This window comes from Limanda limanda, chromosome 17, assembly GCF_963576545.1.
Source record: "Limanda limanda chromosome 17, fLimLim1.1, whole genome shotgun sequence".
Lineage (NCBI taxonomy): Eukaryota > Metazoa > Chordata > Actinopteri > Pleuronectiformes > Pleuronectidae > Limanda > Limanda limanda.
The window spans coordinates 18707984-18732338 of NC_083652.1; the positions used below are offsets into that span (position 1 = coordinate 18707984).

The 24355-nt window shown below is 42.0% G+C and overlaps 1 protein-coding gene across 5 annotated transcripts; it reads right to left on the minus strand.

Annotated features, from left to right (window-relative positions):
• Positions 1–526: 526 nt before the first annotated feature.
• Positions 527–23780, minus strand: arhgap17b (Rho GTPase activating protein 17b). 5 transcript variants are annotated; one of them, XM_061090657.1, is made up of 21 exons: positions 23500–23780; positions 18776–18815; positions 12747–12851; positions 12015–12091; positions 11561–11672; positions 11306–11382; positions 11020–11122; positions 10662–10730; positions 10470–10551; positions 9371–9498; positions 8536–8647; positions 8377–8458; positions 8125–8205; positions 6936–7049; positions 6727–6818; positions 5600–5738; positions 4491–4787; positions 3748–3869; positions 3281–3673; positions 2408–2447; positions 1764–1831 (listed from the first exon to the last, which is right to left on the minus strand). In XM_061090657.1, the coding sequence occupies exons 1-20, from the start codon at positions 23550–23552 to the stop codon at positions 2440–2442; spliced, it is 2286 nt and encodes a 761-aa protein (XP_060946640.1). In that variant the 5' UTR covers positions 23553–23780; the 3' UTR covers positions 1764–1831; positions 2408–2439. The 5 variants fall into 5 exon arrangements, with proteins under 5 accessions (XP_060946639.1, XP_060946643.1, XP_060946640.1 ...); XM_061090659.1 differs by having other exon boundaries at positions 1790–1831; positions 2402–2447; XM_061090658.1 differs by having other exon boundaries at positions 1802–1831; positions 2412–2447.
• Between the last annotated feature and the right edge of the window lie 575 nt (positions 23781–24355).

Sequence of the window (24355 nt, forward strand, 5' to 3'; positions counted from 1 at the left end):
TTAGTGTTTTGTTTTCACTGAGGAGGGAAGACTTTCTTATCCTTTAATTCGTTCATTGAAACAATAAAATGTGAAACATGGACCCTGTTTATTTGAAAGAATCCGGATCAGGGGGTTGATCCAGGAATTTTTACCCTTTTCTTTATAACTGCGAGATATGTTGTTTTTTTACGTTTTCACAAATTTCTGAGGGGAAAAATTCCCCTTGATAAAAACAAATCTGGCACATTTAGGGAACTGATATCTATCCGTGTGTGAAATTATGTGCAGCTTTATTGAATAAAAGGGACTTCACTGGTCTGTGCATTCTAGTCTGTAAATCAAACGATATGAAAAGTGCGACTCATTTGTCGTACATTTTTAACTACATTTATTAGTGACATTGTCTTTTTGAATTCTTGGCGACATACATGAAGAAATAATGTAAAGATCTTTTATGACTTCATAGCTGAGAATCGAAACATGGTGATTGATAGCTGGTAAAATGTATTAATTATTTAGTGTTGGCAAAAATGAAAAGACTGTAAAATGTTGAAGTCTTTTATTATTAAGAGTAATGATGCAACATATGCAGGAAAAAAAAAACATAAAAATGCTGAGAAGAAAAAAACATAATCAAAGATCTCACAAATACCACAACCGGGTACAGATTGTCAGCTGCAGTAGAAATTATACACAAAGAAGATTTGAATTATTTGGCTTCATTTGGTCGAAGCTTCCAGCTCGAGTGGGAGTGATCACTTACAAACTAGGTTATAAAAATCTAATTCTTTGAATAATCTTTTTTCCCTTTTCACAATAAAGGTTCATCTTTGAGCTATTTTTGAACTGTAAATTAAGTCAGCTGAAATAATAATAAAAAAAAAAAAAAAAAAATCATACATTTTACCCAACTGGATCACTGCCTAAATAAGAGTACTTCCTGTGGAGAGGACACTGCTGGAAGACTGCGTTTTTAATATTGCACTCTTGCCAAAAATATTTGGTCATTAACAACCTTAATACAAACCAAGCAACTCGTTTGGCCCCTCGTCATGTCTATGGTCATTTTATATGTGTGTGACCACTGTTCTCAGCTGAATGTCGCATTTAGCCATAAAAAATTCTTGTTTTTTAAGGATAAATAGATCAGCAGTGGGCGGCTAACACTCACAGAGCTGCGCTGCTGAATAAAGAGAGTAGGCTACTCGTCTTTGGGTCTATGTGCTCAAACCTGGTGCTAAAACCAACAGCAGGATTTTAAAAAGAAGCAGGGGACGAGCAAAAGCTTGGAATGCTTTCACCATCACTCTTTGAGTTCAGCTGCTACAGTAAATTGCTGAGGTTATATGTTTTAAGTCCCATTAGCCTTCTGTGTAACGAGGCCCTGCCGTCCAATCTCAAAATACTCTGCAGTGCATCGAGCAAGAAGAGTCCAACGCGAAGTCTAACGTGGAAAGTGATCAACAAGGGGTTTGAGGTTTAAGCCAACACTGTAAGAAGATGAGGTTTCAGTTTTGAGTCAGTATAATGTAAGGAAAGAACAGCCATTTTTTGTTTTCTCTGCGAGTTGGAGCGTGCAGAGCTTGAGCCGACTGATGGTGGGGGGGGGGTGGTTACCTGTCTGATATGGTATGATTCTATACATTCAAACCAGAAGAAGGCGTTTGACGACAGTGGTCCCTCTGGTTTTGTTGTATTCACAGGGCGGTGCTCTCTGACTGGATGCTAGGGTCGGTGTTTGGGGCGTGGCTGGAGGCGGGCTCTTGACCTGCAGAGCTGTCCCCCTGTTGGTCCACAATCACCTCAGGGATGAGGGCTCGTCCAATCCCCTTTAGGACAAGGCCTCCGTCTGTACAGGACAGTTACGGGGGGGGGGGACCAGTCAGCAAACAGATCAGTTGAGACCAAACTTCACCATAAACACACACTGTTTCAATCATGCCACCTTTACACACTCAGTAAGACACCAAGGATTGCTCCCATTGTTTAGACAGTCAATTTTTCACCTTTGGTCCTAGTCCAGTAACGTGTTTAGAGGTGAGACAGGTGTGAGAGAGTGTATCCTTGGTGTGTTCAGCTTTAAAGTTTCTTTGATCATCTGTACAACAGCACACGCGTGGTTTCTACGTCTGTTTAGTTTGTTTAGTTGCATGTTACAGAATACTCTTAGCAGGCAGAAGCCAGCCAACCTCAGCAGTGAGAGATGGTGTCGGAATCATAAGCATGTTAGTGTCGTTGGACAGCGGGGGTTAAAGTGCAAGACAAATCCATACTAGTATACATAAATATGTATACAGTATGAGTGCAGTTACACACTGAAGGGAGCGAACGCCTGCATTGTTCGTCTCCCCGAAAAACACACAGACACATGCAGTGGACACACAAGCAAGGCCAGTGCATCAGCCCGTCACACCCTTACCATTACCTGCCTCGCAAAGCTCATCTCAGGCTGCCAGCTCAGACATCTGCAATAGATCATCTGAATGTCATGCTTCAGATCACCACAGTTCACATGTAGTGTGTGAGGCTTGTGCAGAAAAGTGAAACCAAACACACAGACATGCTCCGAGAGGACGCAGATCAGAAACAACCACTCGATGCTGAATAGAACCGTTGTTATTTCTTACTTTGCAGAAGATTTCCATAAAAAACATAACGATGGGATTATAAAGTATGTCAAACTATTCAGTAGTCAATTAGTTGCAGCTACAACATTACAATGGCTCTTAAGCATTAATACAATAACGATGGAATGTAATTTGTGTACTAATAATACATAGCATCATAACACTTGCAGGATTCGGTGCGTATTATTTACATGATGAGTATTTTTATCTTTGATACTTAAAGTACTTTTTGCTGAGAAAACATTTAATTAAAGAATGATTTTAAAAGCAAGACTTGGTATTTTTGAAGGACCTGAGTTCTTCATTCATTCTTACATTGATAGTCTTAACTCTGGTGCACCACAAAGTGACCAGACCCAAGATCCTGTTTCCACTGGAAAAACTTGATCATACAATAAATGTTTTATGCTCAAACACTCACTCACACACACACACGCACGCACGCACGCACGCACGCACGCACGCACACACACGCACACACGCACGCACACACACACGCACACACACACACACACACACGCATACACAGACTCACATTGAGAGAGAACGGCTTCTTCGACAATATTGTTGCTACAGTTGAAATGAGCTGAGAACTTGCTTGTGATCCCTGACACTAATAATGACTATAACACTAAACTGGATTAATGAGAAACAAGGGACCAACTGTTTACCTGTTATGACTTTGGAGGCGGAGCTGAAGAGGTCATTTCCATCGTCACTGGCTGCAGGTTGTGGGGGCGGCGGCATGTGGGGCCGTGGTCGTGGCTTGGGAGCTGGCCTCGACGGGCGGGGGAGAGAGTGGTGGGAAAACAGCTGATTGGAGACGGGTCCGTCGTGGGGTGGAGTGCCGGGCGGGGTGGGGGTGCTGGGCGGAGAGGGCTCGGACTCCAAGTGGGCCTGGTGGGGTTGCGGAGGCTGGGGGGGCGGGTGGCTTGGGGCGTGGATCGGGCTGTCCTTGCCGGAGTGGCGCCGGGGTGTGATGGGGGGGTAATGAGTGGAGCCGGGCGGCTGGAAGGCGAAGGGGCTGGCCTGTTTAGGGGGGGCTGGGGCCTGCTTCTTGGTTCCTTTAGAGAAAGATTATTATTATTACATGATAATAAAAATATTAATGGTATATAAATAATGCTCATTCTCTCACCTCTGCGGCTTAAGTGTGGACTCTGCCCCCTAGACCCACCCTGAGAGTAGGGGGTTCCTACTGCAAGATGGACTGAGCCATTCCTCTGGGGAGGGGGGGTGGACATGAGTTCACGCGCCGGGCTGCAGGAAATACAATAAATCCAAATATTAATCCATCAACATGACATCTACCCTGTACATTCAACAAGCAAGTGATACATCAGGGCGAGAACTCATGCATAATATGCAGACAAACTTTACTAACTTCCATTCAAAAGGCTTCAAATTACATTAGGAATCATACATGAGAAATGACTACAACAACATAAAGTGTAGGGAAGAGGGTGTAAGATCAGAAAATCAGAAAATAAAGTTGGAAAGACTGAACAAAAGGTTTGATAACGCGTTACATGCAAATTTAGACAACACCAAAAAATGCAGGCAGGAAGAACTGCAAGTCAATTTAAAACAAAAGATGAGTTTGGAGCGGAGGATGAGAGACGTCTGTAGACAGAGTAGGAAGGGAGTTTCATTATTCTGCTTCTGCTAAAATGAAGCCAAATTTAAAGCCGAGGCCATTGCAGATGTTGTTAAGATATGATTATTTATATTTTATGGCTTCCAGTATGGGAGCTGTAAACTCAAATCAAACACATGACAAACAAAGAGGGGGGGATGGGGGGTGGGGGGTAGAGGTCCGGATTGGCTGATTGGCTGCGAGCAGGCGGTGGAGTATTGTCGGTACCTCAGCTCGCTCCTTACCTGCTCTCCTCTGCGCTGAGCTGGGTTACAACCTGCGGCTGCACTGCAGCTACCTGGACCCCCCCACCCAGACCACCACCAGCACCAGCACCAGCACCGCCAGCTCCACTCAAGCCAGACTGCTCCGCCTCCCCGGCCGCGGGCGGAGCCTCGGTCTGGGGCTCAGGCTGGGCGGGACCCCCGGCTTCCAGAGGGGGCAGTGGGGGTTGGAAGGTGGGTGAGGTTGGCTGCTGCTGCGGCTGCTTTCTATTTACAGCGCTGGATCTACGTGGCGTGGGCTCCGGTTTGTTAACAGTGCTAGGGAGGGGGGGAGAGGGGAGAGAGTTCAGGAGGGCAGACCACACGCCATCAGACAGCAAGAGACCGAGGGACAGAGAACCAGCGAGAGAGAGAGAGAGGGAGAGGTGGTGCCAGAGACAGAGATGGACGCAACTTCCTGAGATCGATCAAACCCGAAAGAAGAACCCCCCCACACCCCCCCAAAAAAAGACAAAAAAGCGCGTGACAGTGACCTTTGTTTAGAGGAACTGCTTTGAGCTGCGATGTCACTGCAGGCACAGAGGAGACAGATGCTGCACCGTACAAACAGAATGCAACAGAGGAAGCCCACACAAAACATAAAACCAGCAACCTACAGTGAGACCGGGGCTTTAATTGGAAATAAGAGAGACAACACAGGTGTACACAAGAGTAACACAAGCGGATTTTTAACTCCAGACAAAGTTGTGTCCAACAATAGGGAAAAAACGTTTCGTGAGAACTGCGTCTTCATCATGTTCTGTACAGACCTTGAGGGAAACAATCGATTAGCTTGAAATCAGCTGAACAATAACACAAGTTATGTTGTGTAAGAATCACAGTGAACATCATTCCCTTCTTTCCTCCGATCAGTGAATGGATTAACGGGAGCTACGTTGGACTATGGCACGGCTTTGAAGTCTGGCATGGGCAGATCTTCAGTGGGGGTCTCAGTGACTGTGATGGACTCGTCGGCCACTACATAGAGGGCCGACACGGCCGGACCCCGGGACTCCTGCCTGCTCACGGTCTTGGGGCGTGACGGGAGGGACAGGGGCAGGCTGAGGCTGAGGTGGGGGCGAGACAGGTACCTGTCTTTACGGGGAGTGTGAGTGTCCCCGTCCTGCCCCACTTGGCTGCCGGGGCGTTTCCTTTCCAGGCTGGGTTCGGGGTCTGGGGTGGCCGGGTGGGTGGGAGAGGCGAACATGCCCGACACGTTGAAGTCCACCTCTGAGAGAGGAAGAAACAAAAACAGATGATGAAGATTACATTGATCAAATGACCTTCTAATACTTCTGCACGGCTAAGGATCTTCTAATCTTTAGCCGTGCTAGCTATGAAATCTGGTCCAGATATTTAGGTCTTTTCAGAATAACTTCGATAACTCTGACGCTACCTACAGCGCCATCAACAGGTCAAAATTTGAAGATTGATTTTAGACGTTATAAAGAGAAGATCTTGATGCTGGATCGTGATCTTGCTGGCTGCTGACCATAGACTATGATTGCAGCAGGACTGTTTGACATATAGTATTGACGTTAGTCTTCTAAATATTTACCCTCATCAATGCTGCTAAAAACTTTAATCCAGAAGATTTTTTCCTTCACTTGACATCTTTTACACTTCTGTCTGTCCTGGGATAGGGATCCCTCACATGTGTCTCTCTGAGGTTTCTACTTATTTGTACCTGTTAAAAGGGTTTTTAGTATTTTTTCCTGACTCCTGCTGAGGGTTAAAGACAGAGGATGTCACACCATGTTAAAGCCCTATGAGACGAATTGTGATTTGTGAATATGGGCTATACAAAAAAAATATGATTGATTGATTGATTGAAGACAAATACAAAATAAAACCGCCCCAAAATATATAAAATCTGACTTTATCCTTTTAATTAGTTGATAATATTTAACTGAAGTGATATTTTAAATGCAGGACTTTTCTATGTAATGTTTTTTTCTACGGTGTTGTATTGTTACTTCAAACTGACATCTTCAGGAGTATGATCACGTTTTTAAATTGTTCATGGTTTCCATAAGAAAAAAAGCAACAGGAATTTTTTTAAGCTCACAATAGCTGAGGAACATTTTCTGCTGAATCTGCCCTTGATAAAAAAACAAATGCATTGTCTTTGATTGTGCTGTGTTCAACAGGAATACATCACCACTGGACACGGCAGATAGTTGTTACTAGTTACACAATGATAGAACAGATGTTTTACCTTCAGGGAAGAACCAATCAGCATGCTGGATAATGGGCTCAATGATGGCGACGACATGGAGAGATGTAGCCGCTGCCATCTCTGCCAGCGTCCTGAATGCACATTCATACACAGACAAGGAAGGTAGAGCAAGGTCAGTTAGCTTCATCAACCTTAGCTTCACTTTGTTCTCAGCAAAGTGATGTGAACAGTGTGTGACTTTGTTTTACCCCTCTGCCTTCGCCCAGAGCAGGTTGGGTCCCAGGACGATGGCAATGTTGTTGGTTGACATTTTATTAACGTCGCTGTCCTGAGCCAGTTTGGCAAGAAACTTCACCAGATACCTGCAACAGAGACCACTGCTGTAAAACCTCCAGGAAACGGACAACTTCAGATCTACTGTATCACTTGTCTGTTCCTGATCTCTAGCATCAGAACCGTAAAGTGCTCTAATGAGATGAGGCATTCGAGTCTGAATCACTGTAGAGAAAAGATGGACGACATCACAGCCCCCCAAAAGTGAAGCCAAAGCGCCCTCAATCGCCACCTGCTGGCTTGTTGCAGTATAGGTCATAAACCTCACCAGTCAATATTAATGGACCAAACTAAAAAGTCCAAGTACACGTTAACTAAGTTTTTCTCAAAGATGGTTTCGGTCATTTTAGGTACCTCTAACCACACTGGTGTTTGTTCAAGTGTTTATTTCCCCAAAAATGTGGTTTTAATTGGTTGAGCTTCAAAAAAGGGATGAAACATCATGATTGACAGCTAAGACTGACTGAGGATTGGACGAGTGCGAGTATCGAAGGGACCTCACTACTGCGCCATCCTCCAATCACGATCAAGATGGCAGGAAGTGGAGAAGCGTCGTCCATCTTTATGTACGATCTATGGTAAAATCTATCGTATCGATTTAAAAAGGGATCTAAGAAAATAGCAGCACCTAATAGGATATATATCATTTGTAACTAACTAATATTATGAATACGAGAACATTATTTTATCTAGGCTTTTGATTTGATTGATTGGAATTTAATTTGATTTATTTGTATAATTATTCTCTATTTACTTCCATTTATTCTTATATTTTATATATGTATTTTTTTTTATTATTATTTTATTTAATCTTATTTTAAGTCATTTGATTTCTGCCTCTTTTTCTTTACCCTGAGTGTTTGATTGTGGGTTGGGGGGTGTTCATAAACGTTTGTATGTTTATAAATGTTTGAATGTATGTTTCTTATATGTAAAACTCAATAAATAATATTGTTAAAAAAAAAAAATAAAAAAAAAGTGATCTAAGGAACAGAAACCAACTCTACTCATTCAGTTTTGTTACAATAGAGTGAATTGCATCATTTGAAGGTTCTTATACGTCATATGTAGAAAAGATAAGAAAATAATTGAATGTCTTCTCACCTGAGGTTGGCTTTGTGAGTCTTTGGCAAATTGTTACATGTTACCCACAGGGCCTGAAGCCTCTTGTCAGGATCCGACACACTAAAGCCACACACACACAAACATGATTTAAAATTCCTTCTTACATAACCAGCAGCCTATCTAAAGCAGCCTGTGAGCACACACTGCTTCAGGTATGTGCTTACTGCTTATTAGCACAGACTTGAGTTTGTTTTGCAGGACATTAAAAATGAGTTGTGCGTGTTGTGTTACCTGGAGGACTGTAACCACTCGTCATACAGGCCAAAAGTCATTAGAGGTTCAGGAAGTTCCCTGAGGTAGGACTTCAGAGCTCCTGTGTGTGAAGAGGAGAGCGGTGAGATATTGACCTGAACCAGATGGGGCCAATTGTTGCCGGGTTTGAGGTCGTACCTGCGACAGCGTGAGGATCAGAGTAAAATTCCTCCAGCTGCGAAGTGGAACAGTCCAACGCTGCTTTGAGCTTCTTCAGCTTCGAAGCTCCGGCAGCTATTCTGAAGAGTCCCTGCAGGGATGACAAGAGGACAAAATGACTGGATTATGCTTTTTCTTGAGACAGAACGCTCTTCCTATTGGCTGTTGTACTAAGCAGATGCACCTGCACGGCCTTTTGTGAAAGGCCAGCCATGAATTAAAGGTGTTCTATAGGAAAGGTCGCTGTTACAGCATTGGCAACAACTTCCAAAGGTACCTAAACAAAGGGAGAATTATCGAAAGAAGAGTCTAAAGAGAGTTGGACAATAAACGCAATAAAACACGCTTGGGCCTATGCGAAAACTCACCTACTGCAGCTTTAAATAACTAAGAAAGAGGAATCGTTTTTTTCTGCCAACAGAGAAGCAGCTCTTTCGGGATGAGTATCAGACAGACACACAGCACGAGCTTTGTTTCCGTTTATAAACTCGTCTTAGATTGTCCTCCTTGGGGAGTCTAGATGTTCGGTTGCATTTAGAGAGTTTAAGACTGAACATCGTAATGGATAACAGATGCCTGTCTACACACACACACACACAAATGGTGCTTATTCCTGACGCCCAAAGCCTTGTTGACCACAAGTTGGCCACAGATGTTTCCAGACTGTTTGCTCCATCATCTCTCGAGAGCAGTTCACATGACCCACGTTTCCTTCCATCTTTCAAGGGACAAGTCCATGTCCAACTTTTGGTCAATTAACCCTCAACTTTGTCCCAGTTTACCGAAGTTCATCTTTCCGTGATTCAACCCGTACCTCCTCCTTCATGCCAGTTTCCAGCAGCATCATGACGCAGGCCTCAAGTGGCAGAGCGATCTCCCGGTTGCTCCTCTTCAGGTGCTCCTCCAGGTGCGTACCGTACGCAGGCTTCTCCATCCACGAGTCTGGGTGAAACATAAACCGTTAGAGTCTTTACATTAATCGGATTGTTTGACAGTTTGATACATTATAGTTTCCCCCGTCTAAGTCTTTCTCATGCACATGCATACTTGTATATGTAAAAAGCCAAGTGGAAACCTGGTTCTGCTTATGAAAAAAAGCTTCTGCTTCTTTTAAATGAAGGAAGCGCTTATGTCACACATATAAATAGACAAATAATTAATATTATATCTTCAATTTAATTGAACAAAGATTCTTTCATTCTCGACAGGATCCCTCACAGTGTTTATGTCGCTATGTGATAATTGGAAATAAAAACTAAACCCTCAGATGTGTTTTACTAGGAAAATTATCCACACACTTTTAAATATTTCTCATGATTATAAATGAACATTTAAGTCACACTGAGCTCATCGCTCATTAACTACTTCCTCTGTTTTGACAGCAGAGACTGCAGCACGAGAGAAGAGTTTGTTCGTAAACAAAAATATTAAATCAGTAAGAAAATCTTAATTAGGGACATATTTACAATATATCCTTAGCCTCACTTTAATAACTGCAAATGATTTCTCGTGTTTCTTTTCTGTCCTACTAATGTGATCATACTGTTTACATTTGAACTTGCTGAATATCACTTTTGTCTGTTGTTATAACCACATTAACCCGCAGGTTTATAAACACTGACAATGTTGCTTGTAAATTAACGAATCCTCCTCAATCACATGAACTCACTCGTAGCTTAATAAGAAAACCCAGAGTTAACAGAGCCAGTTGACAACCTGTCTATTACGCAAGTTATCTGATATTTGGCTCAGTAAAGCCAGATAACTACAATATACAGTATCCTGGGTATGTTTAATTTGCGTCGTCGTACAGTCCTCAGGACAGTCAACATAGTTTGCATCTATTTAACTGAATTAAGCTATAATAATTATGTATTTAAATAAATGGAATGTTTTCATGTCTTGCTGCTCACCTTGCTGTATTTGGATTGTTGGTATAGCTTCTTCCAGAGCTGCCAGAGACCTCCTGTGGTAGTCGACCTGGGCCTTTAATAACTGGTTTATTCAAACAAACACAAACACAAGTCACATGGATAAAAATATAGTGAAGCAGGCATTTAGATTTTATCTCCTTATACAGATTTTCATATTTGCATCACACTCACCAGGACGTAGTAGCGTGCATACTCTCCCTCTTTGGAAGCAAAGTTGTACAGGTCAGCAGAGAGCTGGTCCTGTGGATGACAGGACGGCAACCTTAAACTTTCTGCCTTGGAATATTTTCATTAACCCAGGTAAACTCCAGATGACGATGCAATGAGCTGTAATTACATGTTCGCCTGATAATGTGCACAGTTTGTTATTGTTCCTCTCCTGCTACAAAGGCTTCCTTTGTTCAGCCTGTTCTATTATCCTAACCTGATGAAGAGGCCCTGGCTGGAATGTACAGTTAAAACATGCTTGCATTCAATACTACATATACTGCCAACCTGAAAAAAACAAATATGTGATGTACATTTTTACCTTGCATATTTCTACTTTATTTAGAGCCTCGTCCATCTCGTCTTTTAGAGAATCGGCTTTAGCTGCCATGGCCTGGTTGTTGGACTTTGCTGCCTGGTACCACCTGCAGGCCAAGACATTATTTAGACACTATTCACATGAGCTTATTTAATTTGACGGTTTTCTTTTCTCACTGTGCTAACATTTTTACATATACGTATCACATTTCCTAAAATGCAAAAAGAAATACAGTTGTTTACGCAAATAACTCCATCACTAAATACTAAATGTACATTAAAAGTTGAACCTTGTCTTGGCCGAGTCATAGTCCAGAACCAGCTTGGCTAGCTGTTTCCTTTGTTTCAGTATATTGGGAATCTCCACCTGTGACAGTGAGAACATTTCGTCAGGAGGAACCGTGCACGATGGTAACTTGTCGCACAGTCTCACTTAATATCTCAGCAATTTGTCTTATCATATAAAGTCTGGTTATAAAGTGAATTTTAAAGTAAAGTAAGGTAACGTTGTATCATGGCGTGGTTGAAATAGTCAGTGTCTTTACCTCTGCCACCTGGTTGAGCGGATCCAGGATGTCTCTCTCGAGCTGCACTTCATGCTGCATCAGTTCGGTGGCTAACCTGCTCTCTGCCTCCCCGCACACGTCCATCATCTTGCTGTTCACACAGACACACAGGTACGCACACAAAAATTAAACATGCAAAAGGCCAAACGTGTTGAACTTAGGAATGTGCAATATATCCAAGTACAGAAAGTAAACAAAACATTCCAAGAAAACACACATCTGACAAATAGCGAAATAAGGAGAAAAAATAAAAGCCTTTTAAAATAAATACAGTTCGTAAAATGTTATTTAAAGCAAATGAAGGAAAACAAGAACCACTGGAGTTAAAATAAGGTAGTACTTAATATTCGAGTGGAATGCTGTGAGCTGTTAAAAAGCTTCCCAAACAGGTTTGTCTTTGAATAAAATCCTGTGGTTGCATTTCCCATCTCACCCAATCAGACTCTCGTCTCCAAGCTGACCGCCTCCCTCCTGCATGGCCTGCGACAGCGTCGTCAGGGGAAGCTTTTTCTGCAAAAAGAACGTAAACGTTTTGTAGCAGAACAACTTAGTAGCAGTTCTTTTCATCCCATCTACTTGTTTTGCCATGTTGGATTTGGAGAAGTGAAAATGGAGATGAAATTAAAACTAGTTTGATGAATGATTTGAATTAATCAAATCCCTCGATAATCCATCACAAAATTCTTCACTTCCATTTCAACCGCTCATGTTTCAGTTCACATGCATTTTCATCACCTTCATGTTTTGTCACACCTCTCATAAACTAATAGTCCAAGCATAAACGAAGGATCCACATGTGGAGTTTAAGCAAATACACAATGTACCGTGTGTGTGTGTGTGTGTGTGTTGTTTCCAGTGAAGTTGGCAGGAGTCCACTGCTGAATATTTCTCTCATGAGTCCTGCACATATTTGTGTTACATAAGCGATGCTATGTGCTCATAGCACAAGATAGCAGGTCCACACTGATCTGATAATGGTGTGACAGTGATTCATTCTTAATTAATTTCTCTATGAGCGACATGCTGCATTAGCATCTCTCTGTGTGGCTCCTAAAGAAAATGGAAAAGTTTTATAAGGTCTTGACTTCGTAGCGTGTTGCCAACATGCTGAGATGAGTTTATGTGAGTGTCTCCAAAGAGGGAAGGGAAATCGAGCACTTCTTACATGTCTCTTCTCTGTGTCTGTGCCGAGTTGACCCTGCAGACAGGACACCAGTCTCTTGTGCGTGTTGTGCGACACCAAACGCACCAACTCCATCCGCCTCTCGATCTGCACATGAAGAAAAAGACAAATGCAATGTCATTAAAGTCAGAACAGAACAAACAGGCCCACTGTGAGAAGAGTGCAGTCGTCAGATTTACAGCAGGGTGAAGGTAACTTGTAGTGGATTTTCCTGCTGAACAGAAACACTCCAGATGAGGGCTACAGATCCAAACACAGATACTGCACCAGAGCACCTGCATCTCAAAACTTTATATCCAGTTTGTGTTTGAGAGATGACAGAGGACGTCACCGCCATCTGTTCAGCTCCGTCCTGCAGCATCCAGTGCTACACACACAGCAGATGAATAACACAGACTGATGGATTGGGATTTTCACTGAGAATAGATAAACCTTTTGCGTTTTAACACATGAAACCTCTGAGCTCAGACACTTTTGAGTAACAGAGATTTGTTATTGGCGGATCGATTTCACGAGCAGGTATTTTAAGGACCTGATAGAGCTGCTGTTTTAAACCCTTAACTCCAATAATCCTCGTACATTACAGTATATTTCCAGAGCTCATTTTCTCAGAGTATAACACAGTCTCAGGAAGATTCATATAAGCTCATTTCAGCAGATAAACTCCTGATAAACTCAGTTAACTCTCTTTCTGTGAAAATTGAACTCAATCTACGCCACTGCAGGAAGTCATTGGGTTAAACACGACAACAGTACGCACATGGGCTTGCTGTGGCGCCAAGTATTGAGCGAACGTCCAGCTGGGACTGAATGAATGAACAGAAACAGTGGATTTTACTGTAAATAATGTGGCTCGGTCACATCTGGTTTCTACCAAACACACTTAATAAGGTCAGTATCGAGCCCAATGCTGATCTCACTCATTGTAGAATTCTTACTTTCCTGCGTTCCTGAAATACTTTGTCCTTCCATTTGTATTTTATAATTCACTTCAATGATTTCACAGTTTGATTTGTTTCATTCCATTATATCACAAACATACTTTCAATGAACACACAAAGTGTATGGATAAAATAACCACACAAATATATCAACAATACATATCAAAGTATTTTATGATGATGATGCCAAATTTACAACAAAATAAAGTCAATGATTTGTGAGCTTGCCACAGTGGCCTGATATAATGACAGATATTTAACTACCAAAGCATGTGGTAATGTCTCTGAAGGTCTGATGCTTTACATCATCGTATTACTCATCCTTATACAAACCACCATCATTTGAGAGATTTTCATATTAAAACTTTCCATCTGGGATTCAGCTCTGATGTCAGATTGTCCTTGAATGCACCGCCAGTGGGAGTTTTCACATCAAATGCCTGCATCGCTGTTTTAACGCTCATATAGAGTTAACTGATAGAAAATAAGCCTCAAATTTCAAGACTTTTGTCAAATTAATGTACCTAGAATTACCGCCCTGTGGCTGTCTGCCTCCGCTAACCAGCGCAAGTTTATAGATCTATTTCCAGACTCATATGAGATTGACCTTTGAATTCTCATCAGTTCATCTTTGAGTCCAAACGACAACTGGTCAAAATAAGAAGAAATTCCCTAAAGGCAGACAGACGATAGATATCATGTTCAAGAGGCCAAAAACATGTTCTCAAACTTTAACCACCAAAATCTAATCTAATTAACGCTTGTGTCAAATTTCAAAGGAGAAATTCCTGAGATACCGTTTAGAAATGGTCACAATGACCTTGACTCATGTGCTCTTGAGATATCGTATTCAGTAGAATGGGACGGACAGGCAGAGGGACAACCCTGATACATATTGCCTCCGGGTACTGGCTGTCGCTGGCTCCGGCATAAAAACACATGGTGTCGTTCCTAAAACAAATCCATCATGAATAAATTGTTTCATATCCTACACTTGGAAAATTGTCTGCAGTATTTCCAAAACCAGAGAGAATATGAACAAGGCAACATGAATTGAGTTTGCTATTTTTGGAGCTGAAGTTAAAACTCTTGTTCTTGCAGTACTGGGGACATTTTGATTTAGCACCAAAGGTCTCTCATCTAAGTATCTACTTCCTCTTCCTGTTTCACTATAAACAACAGCGTCCAGTTGTGTCACTACATCTGACCGCCCCTCATTTAGTGTCTGATCGTCATCTTTCTCTTTTGCTTCCTCTTTTACTTTCATCCTCACTAATTTGCGGCTCTCTTCACGTCACATCAGGCTCCCGCTCCCTCACTTGCACACACACACACAGACGTTTCCTCCTCCTTCTCTCCTGAGGCCACGCCAGACCACAGCTGGACTTGGCCTCTTTGCCTGGATCCAATGGATTCGCTCACCATTCAGCTGATCCCCGGCTCTGATTAGTGCAGTGCAGTATAGTTCTATCTGGTGGCGGCTCGATTGGATCCAGACTTCCAATGCTCAGTGCCAGGAAGGAAAGAAAGGGGAGTGAGTGGCTGCAGTGTGGGCGGAGCGGGCGACTGGATACACTGGGTGATCGCATTGTCTGTGCCGACGGAAAGATTTCCTTCATTATACACAAGAAAGCACCTCGGGACCCTCACTGGATTTACAAAACATTAAGTCTGCTTCACACAATTTACTTTTGAAAAGTCTCATAAGTTTAAACTTCCTTCTCGTCGTAACTTCTGCTGCTCCGATAAAGTTGTTATGATGTGCCGGCATATATGTAATTAATAATTGTGTAAAACCTCCATGAGACTAGATCCGAAAGTCAAATAAGGGAATAAACTCTTGCACACACACAGAGAAACAACTCGACAAATTGAAATCATGAAGCTCCCGGATCAGAGCCACAGACACACACAACAAACACACAACACACACACACACTTCACATTGACAGGACAGAGACAATCCCTTCCTCCCACGTCTCTGTTATGTAGCTGTCCAAAGGTTTACAGTGCAGTAACTGCGATCACCTTTTTTATTTTTTTTCAGTCAGCAATGAAAGCAGTGAAGAGAGTGAGCTGACGACCTCTGACCTACCACAGCAGAAAATGTGGAACGTTCAGTGAGTCACAGAGGAACCGGGCGGGTGGATTCAGTTTTGTTTTCTGGCTTCGAGCTGCTTTTGTTGACTGGATAGTTTGGAAAACCGATAGGCTGGTGGACTGCAGCGGTGCCGCCAGGGATTTAGGGCCCCATGAAAAGAGTTACCACAGGCCAGGCTGCGAAAATACATGTATACTATAAACTGGATGAAGCCTCTCTGAGAATTGTCCATATTTCACAGTCTTAGTGGAACTTTAGTGGCAGACGTCTCTTTAATGTCTGATAATGAGGCAGAAAGCAGGATTCAAATAGAAAAGTGTGTCAGAGGGCAACGTCTTCCACTGACCAGCACCACAGCACTTTATTAGAGAGGAGGTGTCTGTTCTCATTAAAATACACCGACCATCAGCCTATTATGGTCAGAGGTCAAGGTTATTGATCCACAAATAATATTTACGAATATTAACCTCCACCGAGGAGGTAAGGTTTTCATGTTCACTTGTTTGTCTGTTAGCAAGATTACGCAGAAAATACAGAACTACTTATCTTTTGCCTTGTAGGAAGTGCGTGGTACAGGCCAAGAAAGAACCCATTCACTTTTGGAGCAGATTTAAATAAGGTGATGGATCCAGGATTTGTTTTACACCTATTTTAACGGTGTTTTTCAACACTAGTTTGTGGATTTCTAGAAAAAATGTACAGATTTCTTTATGAAAAAAAATCTTGGTTATATACAGGACTGATCGTGCGATTTGGTGAGGATGGATTGAATCCAAGGGGACTGTTGGCCCTTGGCGGATGTAGTGCCACTTTAATCTAACATAAAATTGGCAGAACACAACAACGTTTGAAAAAAGAATATCTAACTGGAAATGGTCGAACCCTGGGAGCATCGACAATTTTTGTGTAAAAATGCTGTTGTTGTGAAAATATGTCCCAACTAGACTGTAATCTTTATTAAATAGACAAGCCAGTGTATCAGTCCTCTGTTTGGCTTTAAGAGCTGTGTAACCAACAAATACCTGCTTTACATACAGTATCAGATATGGGTTTGGGTGAGTAACCACAACAGTAACTGTCTATCATGTCTCCTAAGTGGAAATACTGAGATACGGGGCCAGTTTCAGCCTGACTCTCTCCAACATGAGGCCAGGAAGGCAGCAATCCAATCGCGTCTGACAGCAGTTCTCCCACTGAGGGCAGGACGTGTCCAAACAAGATAAATGCCTCAGCCGGTGCAAAGGATTGTGGAAAAATGGAAAAAGAAAAGACGACTACGACACCACAGAAGTGTCCGATTTCAAGCTGGACGGTTCAGAGAAGGGGGGATGTGGGGAAGGGGGAAAGTCAAAACTTTTCTTTCTCTGCTCATGTTTGGACTGTCGATGAATAAGTAAACTAACATCTTATAGAAACTGACAGCAGCATGTTTCCTGATTGACTATATTACGTCTTTATCTGTGTGATTTCTCAAAAACTGCAGACTCTGATTGGCAACACGGAGCCAAAGTTGTTCTGCCAAAAGAAATCCAAGCACCAAGCTGACGGCCTGACAATCACATTCCTGACTGAGGAATGTCTACCGCAGCACAAAGCTCCTGTCGTTCAGGACAAGGACCAAAGATGAGAGCATTCTCAGGACGGGTGGGGTCAGTTATCGCTCTGCACTGTGATAGGTGGCTAAACTTTATTATTTCCACTATTAAAGCAAAAATCTGGCTACAGACTGTTCATACAGATCACAGCATGTTTTTGCATCTACATGTATTTGTCCATACCTGATAATAAATACTTGTATTTCTAACTTGTTGTGTGTCACTGGCTGCGTGTGAACCACATGGGGTCCAGGGTTCATTACTTCCCATCATAAAACTTTGACTCTCAGGACTGATTGAGGGCTACACTCTTTCACCTTTACTTTCTATTTACAAAAAAATCAGCTTCTCTGGTGGTTAATCACACTCTTTTCCAACAGTGATCTCAGTTCCACTAGCCAGCAAACTCCTCTCCACACACACACACACAATGTACATCCTCGCAAGACAACAGAACATAGCCAGGTTTTTGACTTGAGTGGAAAACCATGAGGCACTTCTCCTCCAGTGCCAAACCTCTGAGCTGGCGAGTCATTGCTGAATGAAAGACTCCCCACTGCTGTAGCTGTAATTCTAACAGTTGTACTCCAAGACTGCAGAGCGACCTGGCGTCAACAAGCCGCTCAGGCACGATGGCTTTAACAGGGTTCTCTGAGGAGAAGTCCTGTGATAACTTCCGCATTTCACTCTTTCTGTAAGCGACTTCTAAAATAGCCCTTCATACACTGGTTCTAAAATAAAGTGGGTTAGGCAAAACAGGACATAACGCCCTTCAACGGTAGCAGATAATAAACCACAGAGTCAAATTAACCTTTAAACATTGTGTGTCAGAGACTGCAGACACATCCCAGGCTGAGAGGGGAGCAACAATATGGTCACAGTTCACTTTGATAAGAGTTTTAAAAAACTACGGTGTGGCACTGAAAATTCTTACTCATAACTGTTTTAGGCACACCCTGTTCATGTGGAGCGTTTTCAGGGTATAGCTCTTTGTATTTTATTTATTGAACTGCATTCCTTTACATATGTAAACAAATCTGCTTTACAAATAACACGTGGCGCCCTTTCAAAAGAAAAGTTAACTAAATATAACAAAGAAAGGAATTCTACTGACCATATCATTCATTTGCTAATTATTTTATAGATGGACCATGTTTGTACAGTATGACACATCCAACTGTAGTTAAACACGGTTACTGTAATCTCCCATAAAACTAGATGATGTGTATTCTTGTGTTCAATAACAAAATATAATCCTACACGACTGAAACCAGCAAATAATTCACAGGCTTTTGAAATTTTTTGAAAATCGATGATCAAAAATCTAGCTCTAATAATAATATAAATAATGATAAATAAGAATGATATATTCACCTGTAGGAGGTCATCGCTCAGCACCTCTGTTTTCTCAGCCCTGTTGAGAGAAACACAAATATGAAGACAAAAATAAAAGACTGACAACGAACAGAGGAATAAAAATAGTTAACGCACTGCGGTTGTACCCCTCCGCCAACGAGTGCAGTTTCTGTGAACATAGTTCTACACACTTTTTTCTCATGTTCACTGCAACCTTTTGACAACTGAAACACAGTATCATGAGGTAATTGTGACCTTGACCTTTGACCTGTAGGCATCAAAATCGAATAATTTCATCTTTGAGTGAAAGTTTGCTCCAAATTCGTAGACATTCCCTCAACCAGATCTCAAGATATCAAGTTCAAGAAAGACAGACATACTTGTGAGGCCCCCGTGACCTTGACCTTTGACTTTGACGGACAGCGACAACCCGGAAACATAAAAACACACCTTCTACATACAGAGATAAGACGCGATACCAGAACCACCTCCACAATATTATGCAACCCAAGGATATGAGTTGAACGACACGCCTGTTAAATGCCAAGAATTCAATTCAGTCCACAAAACTGTGCCCCCTTTAAATAACTAAAGAATATATATAGACTTAATATAGAAACTTTAATTTGGCAGAAGATGTGCATTTATGTTTTCCTTGCTCACTTTTCTGTACTGGTGAAACAAAAGGCAGCAAAGTGAAGTATAGTGATCCATGGAGGAACCATGGAGGTTATAGTTTCACCTTTGTCTGTCACAAAAACAATTGAATGGATTATCACAAAACTTGCTGGACGGATGTGGTATGAATCAGGGAAGAACACGTTACATGTTTCCTTTATTTAAAATTCAACATTTTACGATGTTCACTCTCTTCCCAGGGAATAATTCATGGATCTTGATGAAACAAATCTGGCATATTTAGGGTTCTATGAGTGTGTGAAATTCAGGGGCAGCTTGATTGAATTTAAGTGTATTTAGAGATATGCGTTCTACTGAGTGCCATTCTAGTTTTGTTATTCCATTTAAACTAAACAAGGCCTAGCTTGTTGTAGAGAAACAGCTGAAGTGCAGAATAGTTCATCCAGCCCAACCTGTCTGGAGTTTGCACTGTGTGTGCCTGCAGCAAGATTACACAGGGCACCATATTCCTAAACACACAACATAATGTTCTCACATGAAATTAGCATTTCACTTTTTACTTCACTTTTTATATTTTTTATTTATTTTTATTCAGAAATGTTTATCTCAAAATAAATGTTACTTTGTATAAATATTGGTAAAAAGTGAGTAAATAATAAGTTAACAGTGAGTAAATATATACTGGTTTCCCATTTTTTATTCCTCTCCTATGCATGTTGTATTTATTGCGTTTTTATGTTACTATGTTCATTGTTTGCACCAATAACCAGAGCAAATTCCTTGTATGTGTGAACGTACTTGGCAATAAAATACTTCTGATTCTGATTCTGATTCTGAATACTTGTCTTAAATCATCTCATGCTTTCTGAATTACCGGACAACATTCGCACATACATACTCGACACCCAGGCACAAAACAGATTCCTCTACCGTGTCTAAACACACTTCCTGTTGTGTCGTGTGCACCTGGTTTGTTATGGCAACAGGGGCAAGGTGTGTGCGTTTGTGTGAAGGAGGTCGGGTGTTGTCAAGTGTCTTGTGGAGGTCTGAAAATCCCCAAACACACACCGCACATTGTAGCAGAGTCTTAGCAAAAAGGAGACTGTGCACAAAATGCCAATATCCCCTCCGTCTCATCTGGAATAAGATAAAGATTCACTTCTTCATGTGTGACCTCTTACTCCCATCACAGCTCATTCCAGATTTCGACTAGATAATCACTGCTTTTCGTTTCATGGCTTGAATCTCGCTGAGCTAGCGAGCTCCTCACTGACCCTCTTGATGTCGAGCATAATCCAGCAACCACACACCACCGTGCACACGTACAGCATCTCGGCACACAGATCCCCGAGGACCTCTTCCCTCGCTCGACCGTGCAGAGCAGACGCACACTATAGATTTAAATCTCGCAGGGATCAATTAGCCCTCTCCCACACAAGAGATATTACCTAATACAGCTGGAAGACTCAGAAATAAGATCCTTGCATGTTACACCCACCAGTTACACGCTTACCTCACCGCCTGAAATATCCTCACTGATCATTGAAAATCCCTTCGGCTGCACTCTGCTGTCCCGAGCCTGCAGCACGAGTAGAGATTTTAATTGTACAATCGAGGTGATTTTCCAGAAGCACCAATATCGCTGCAACACACCCAGCACTAAACTGGGCTTCAAAGCAGAGCGCCCACCCTCTCCTCAGGGAAAATGTGAGCACCTAAAGGACTCTGAGACTGTGAGAAGCAAGATTCTCCGGTCTGATAAAAGATTGAAATGTTTGGCCTCAATTCTAAGCCTCCTGCCTGACTACTCTCCCCATATTCCTAAATTCGGCCGGGGTGCCGGCTCTATAAAGAGTCCTGGTCGTTACAAACTTATTCCTTTAAGAATTACAGAGGCCGCTGTGCTCTCAGGAACCTTCAGTGCAGCTGAAACTTTCAGCCTTCCTCATGCACAGGGTGCCAGTGTCAACAATAGTAGGACGTAACCTTAACGTGAGTCATAATCGGACTGTGTCCTTTAACATGTAAATGGGGATTGGAATGTCTTATTCAGAATTAGGTCAATAGTTGGACTCATGCTGTTAACCTAATTGAAAAAGTTACATTTTGTTTTTTCAACAGTTCGATGCCGTTGGATACGATCTGCAGCCAGAACACCGCCACACACAATCATCCACATGATCATATAACACAATACAGGCTACACAGCCTCACCATCTTAAGATTCCTATCACTATTGAATTTGCATTGATTTTCCCGGAGCACAGCTTGGCTCTGGCCAGCAGCTACTGTTCTAAGAATAGACTTTCACAATGCTGGAGTCCAGACCCTGAACCAGAACAACACAGAAAGCTGGAGCAGAACAGTAACTGTGCAACGTACAATATTCTCTGTTAAGTTTATAGACTTGTGTTGGGAAAAGAATAAACCTAAAACCCTTAAATATTCGTATAATATAACAATATTTAAAATATGGGGTTTCGTTGCCTGTTTCCTTCGCAAATCAAATCTTGTGAAACTTTGTCAAAGTAAGTAAATCTGTACAACGACCGTTACCCTGCTGTCTCACCCACACGGGAACTACATGTAAATTAAAACTGCTTCCTCTTTTTGAAAAAGAAAACAAAACTGTGGGGCCGAGTGATGTCCCCAGCCCTCCGCCCCCGCCAAGCGTAGAAATGCTTATTCCACAAAAAACCTCAGAGTCTGGCTCTTCCGGTGCCAAACAGAGAAGCACATCAACACAAACTGTAGTGCGGGGGGGACAAAGTCACTGGTTTGTGAACTTGATAAAAAGTCATTGTAGTTTTTGAAGTAGGGAGCAGCTTATATGAGATGTTATCTAAGTTTAACTTGGCTTATTTGTGCCTCTGGAGGGTTTAAAACTTTCATAGAAACACACTTTTTAGGGGGGGGAAATTGTACTTGAACATTTCTACTTCAATCCATTTTTTACTGAACTTTATTCTCCTCAACCATTTACTTTCAAACTCCCACTTTCTGCTCTGTTACTCATGCAGAGCAACAAAAGGCATCAGAGGATTTCTGGCATGTTAAACTAATCCACAGTGGGTGTGAGCCTGGGAACACTTGTACTTCTCAGTCCTCCAGCTGTCAGTCTGCTCACAGGAGTTTTACTGCTCTTTCACGACATATGGGAGGAATGTATATGAGGAGTCCTGGGCCTGTGCCTGCAGGGTGTTGGTTGGAGAGTCATTTTAAAGAGACATAACTTCTGCAGACACGATAAAGGCTGTAATAACTGGACACATCATCTCAGTGGTCGCTGCTGATGGAAAGTGGGAGAGGAGAGGGAGGTGGTACAGATATAGATAGTATGTGTGTGTGTGTTTCTGTGTTAATGTTTTCTTTGTAATATGGTTCGCTGTTAATGGAGTGTTTGTCATTAAAGAAAAGTTTAAAAACAATGAGGAAGAGATAAAAGAAATAATGATTTAAAAACTCTCGCGATAATTATCGATATCGTCGGATATTAAATTGTTTTTTTCGTAAATAACTTCCCTTCCAAACATGAGAACCTGTTTGCTATGGTGCAAACATGGTGGCCCCATACCTTGCATCTTCAGTTGTTATAAAACTCCAAAGGTGTTTAGTTTGTCCAGTTAAAAAACATGGCGGCCTCCGTAGAGAGGACCCGCTCTCTGTAAATATTAAGTATTTAAATATAAAAGGGGCGGTTCTAGGGTAAAGAAAACAACAATTTGTACACTTTAGATGAAACACACTAGTGGAAACATCACTAGGATTATTTTATATTCAAATTTTTGACAATAGATCCCTTTCACCTCCATGTTACACACTGGACCTTTAATAGTCAAAGCAGAGAATCTGAGGTCACGTAAGAATTGCACAGGTTTATTTTCAGCTGCAAAATGTTACTTTTCTTTTGTGTTTCGCAAAAAACGTGGCCCAGCCCTTCCGACACCGCCCACACCAGGAGGGCGGGTGGTAATGGAGGGTAACATACACACACACACACAGACAAACACACACAGTTTTCACAAATTCACAACATCAGTGCTGCTTCAATATAAATAATAAAAACATAAGCAACTTGTGACTTTAACCTGCAGGACTCTCACCTTCCCACAGTCTGGTTGGCGAGTTGCTTCATGCGATTAAACTGTTTCTTCATGGCGATACTTTCCTCTGGTTTCCTCCAAAGTGCGTAAAAAGTGCGCTTTGCCTGTTGATCATCCACAGAGTCGCGCTACGTCTCAGCCATGGTGTGTGAGTTCTCCTCTGACCTGGAGCTAGAAGTCTCTGTGACGAGCTCCAGGTTCCATGTCCCCAGATTTCAGCCCTGTGCTCCGGTGTCTGGCCTGTGAGCAGCAGCCACTGTGGTGGAAAGAAGGAAGTGCCTTCACTTCCCCACTGTACCGAGCAGGCTGACATGTGATACCTCAGCTCCAGAGAGAGAGAGGGGGGGGGGCTTTGAGTCAGCTACTGGTCCGTCATGGTTACAGCAAAGTCTGATTAGTGTTTTACAGTGAGAACAAATCCTAACCAGTCACATTGTAGTGTTTCGTTTAAGATGTCAAATAAATGAAGGAAGTAATTATAGGGCAACGTACTTTTCTGTAAACTTGTTTGAATGCAAACTATTAAACAAACTAATAAAAGTTTTGATGCACATCAGAGCCAATAAACGAAACTTCACCATCAGCTGCTTTCCAGAAAACTGCTCTCAAACTGCTTTGAACTCTCACCGCTGCTCTGACGGGTTCAGGTAATGAAACTCAAACTGATTGGAGACCAGTTTGACCCTGAGCAGCCAAACTTTCGTTCCATATTATCTGCTGCCACCTTGTGGCTACTTCTCTGGCATGCCGTATAATATAAAATAATATAAAATAATATAATATAATATAATGCAATATAATAAAATATAACCCTAACCCTAATATATCTACCATTTACCTATCTATCTATCTATCT

Coding starts and splice junctions, on each gene's coding strand:
- arhgap17b (XM_061090656.1), bottom strand. CDS start 23,552: ATGAAGAAACAGTTTAATCGCATGAAGCAACTCGCCAACCAGACTGTG. Junction 6,819..6,935: donor CTCTGGGCGAAGGCAGAGGG/GTAAAACAAAGT, acceptor ATGTGCATTCAG/GACGCTGGCAGAGATGGCAG. Junction 1,832..3,280: donor CGCCTCCAAAGTCATAACAG/GTAAACAGTTGG, acceptor TGTCCTGTACAG/ACGGAGGCCTTGTCCTAAAG.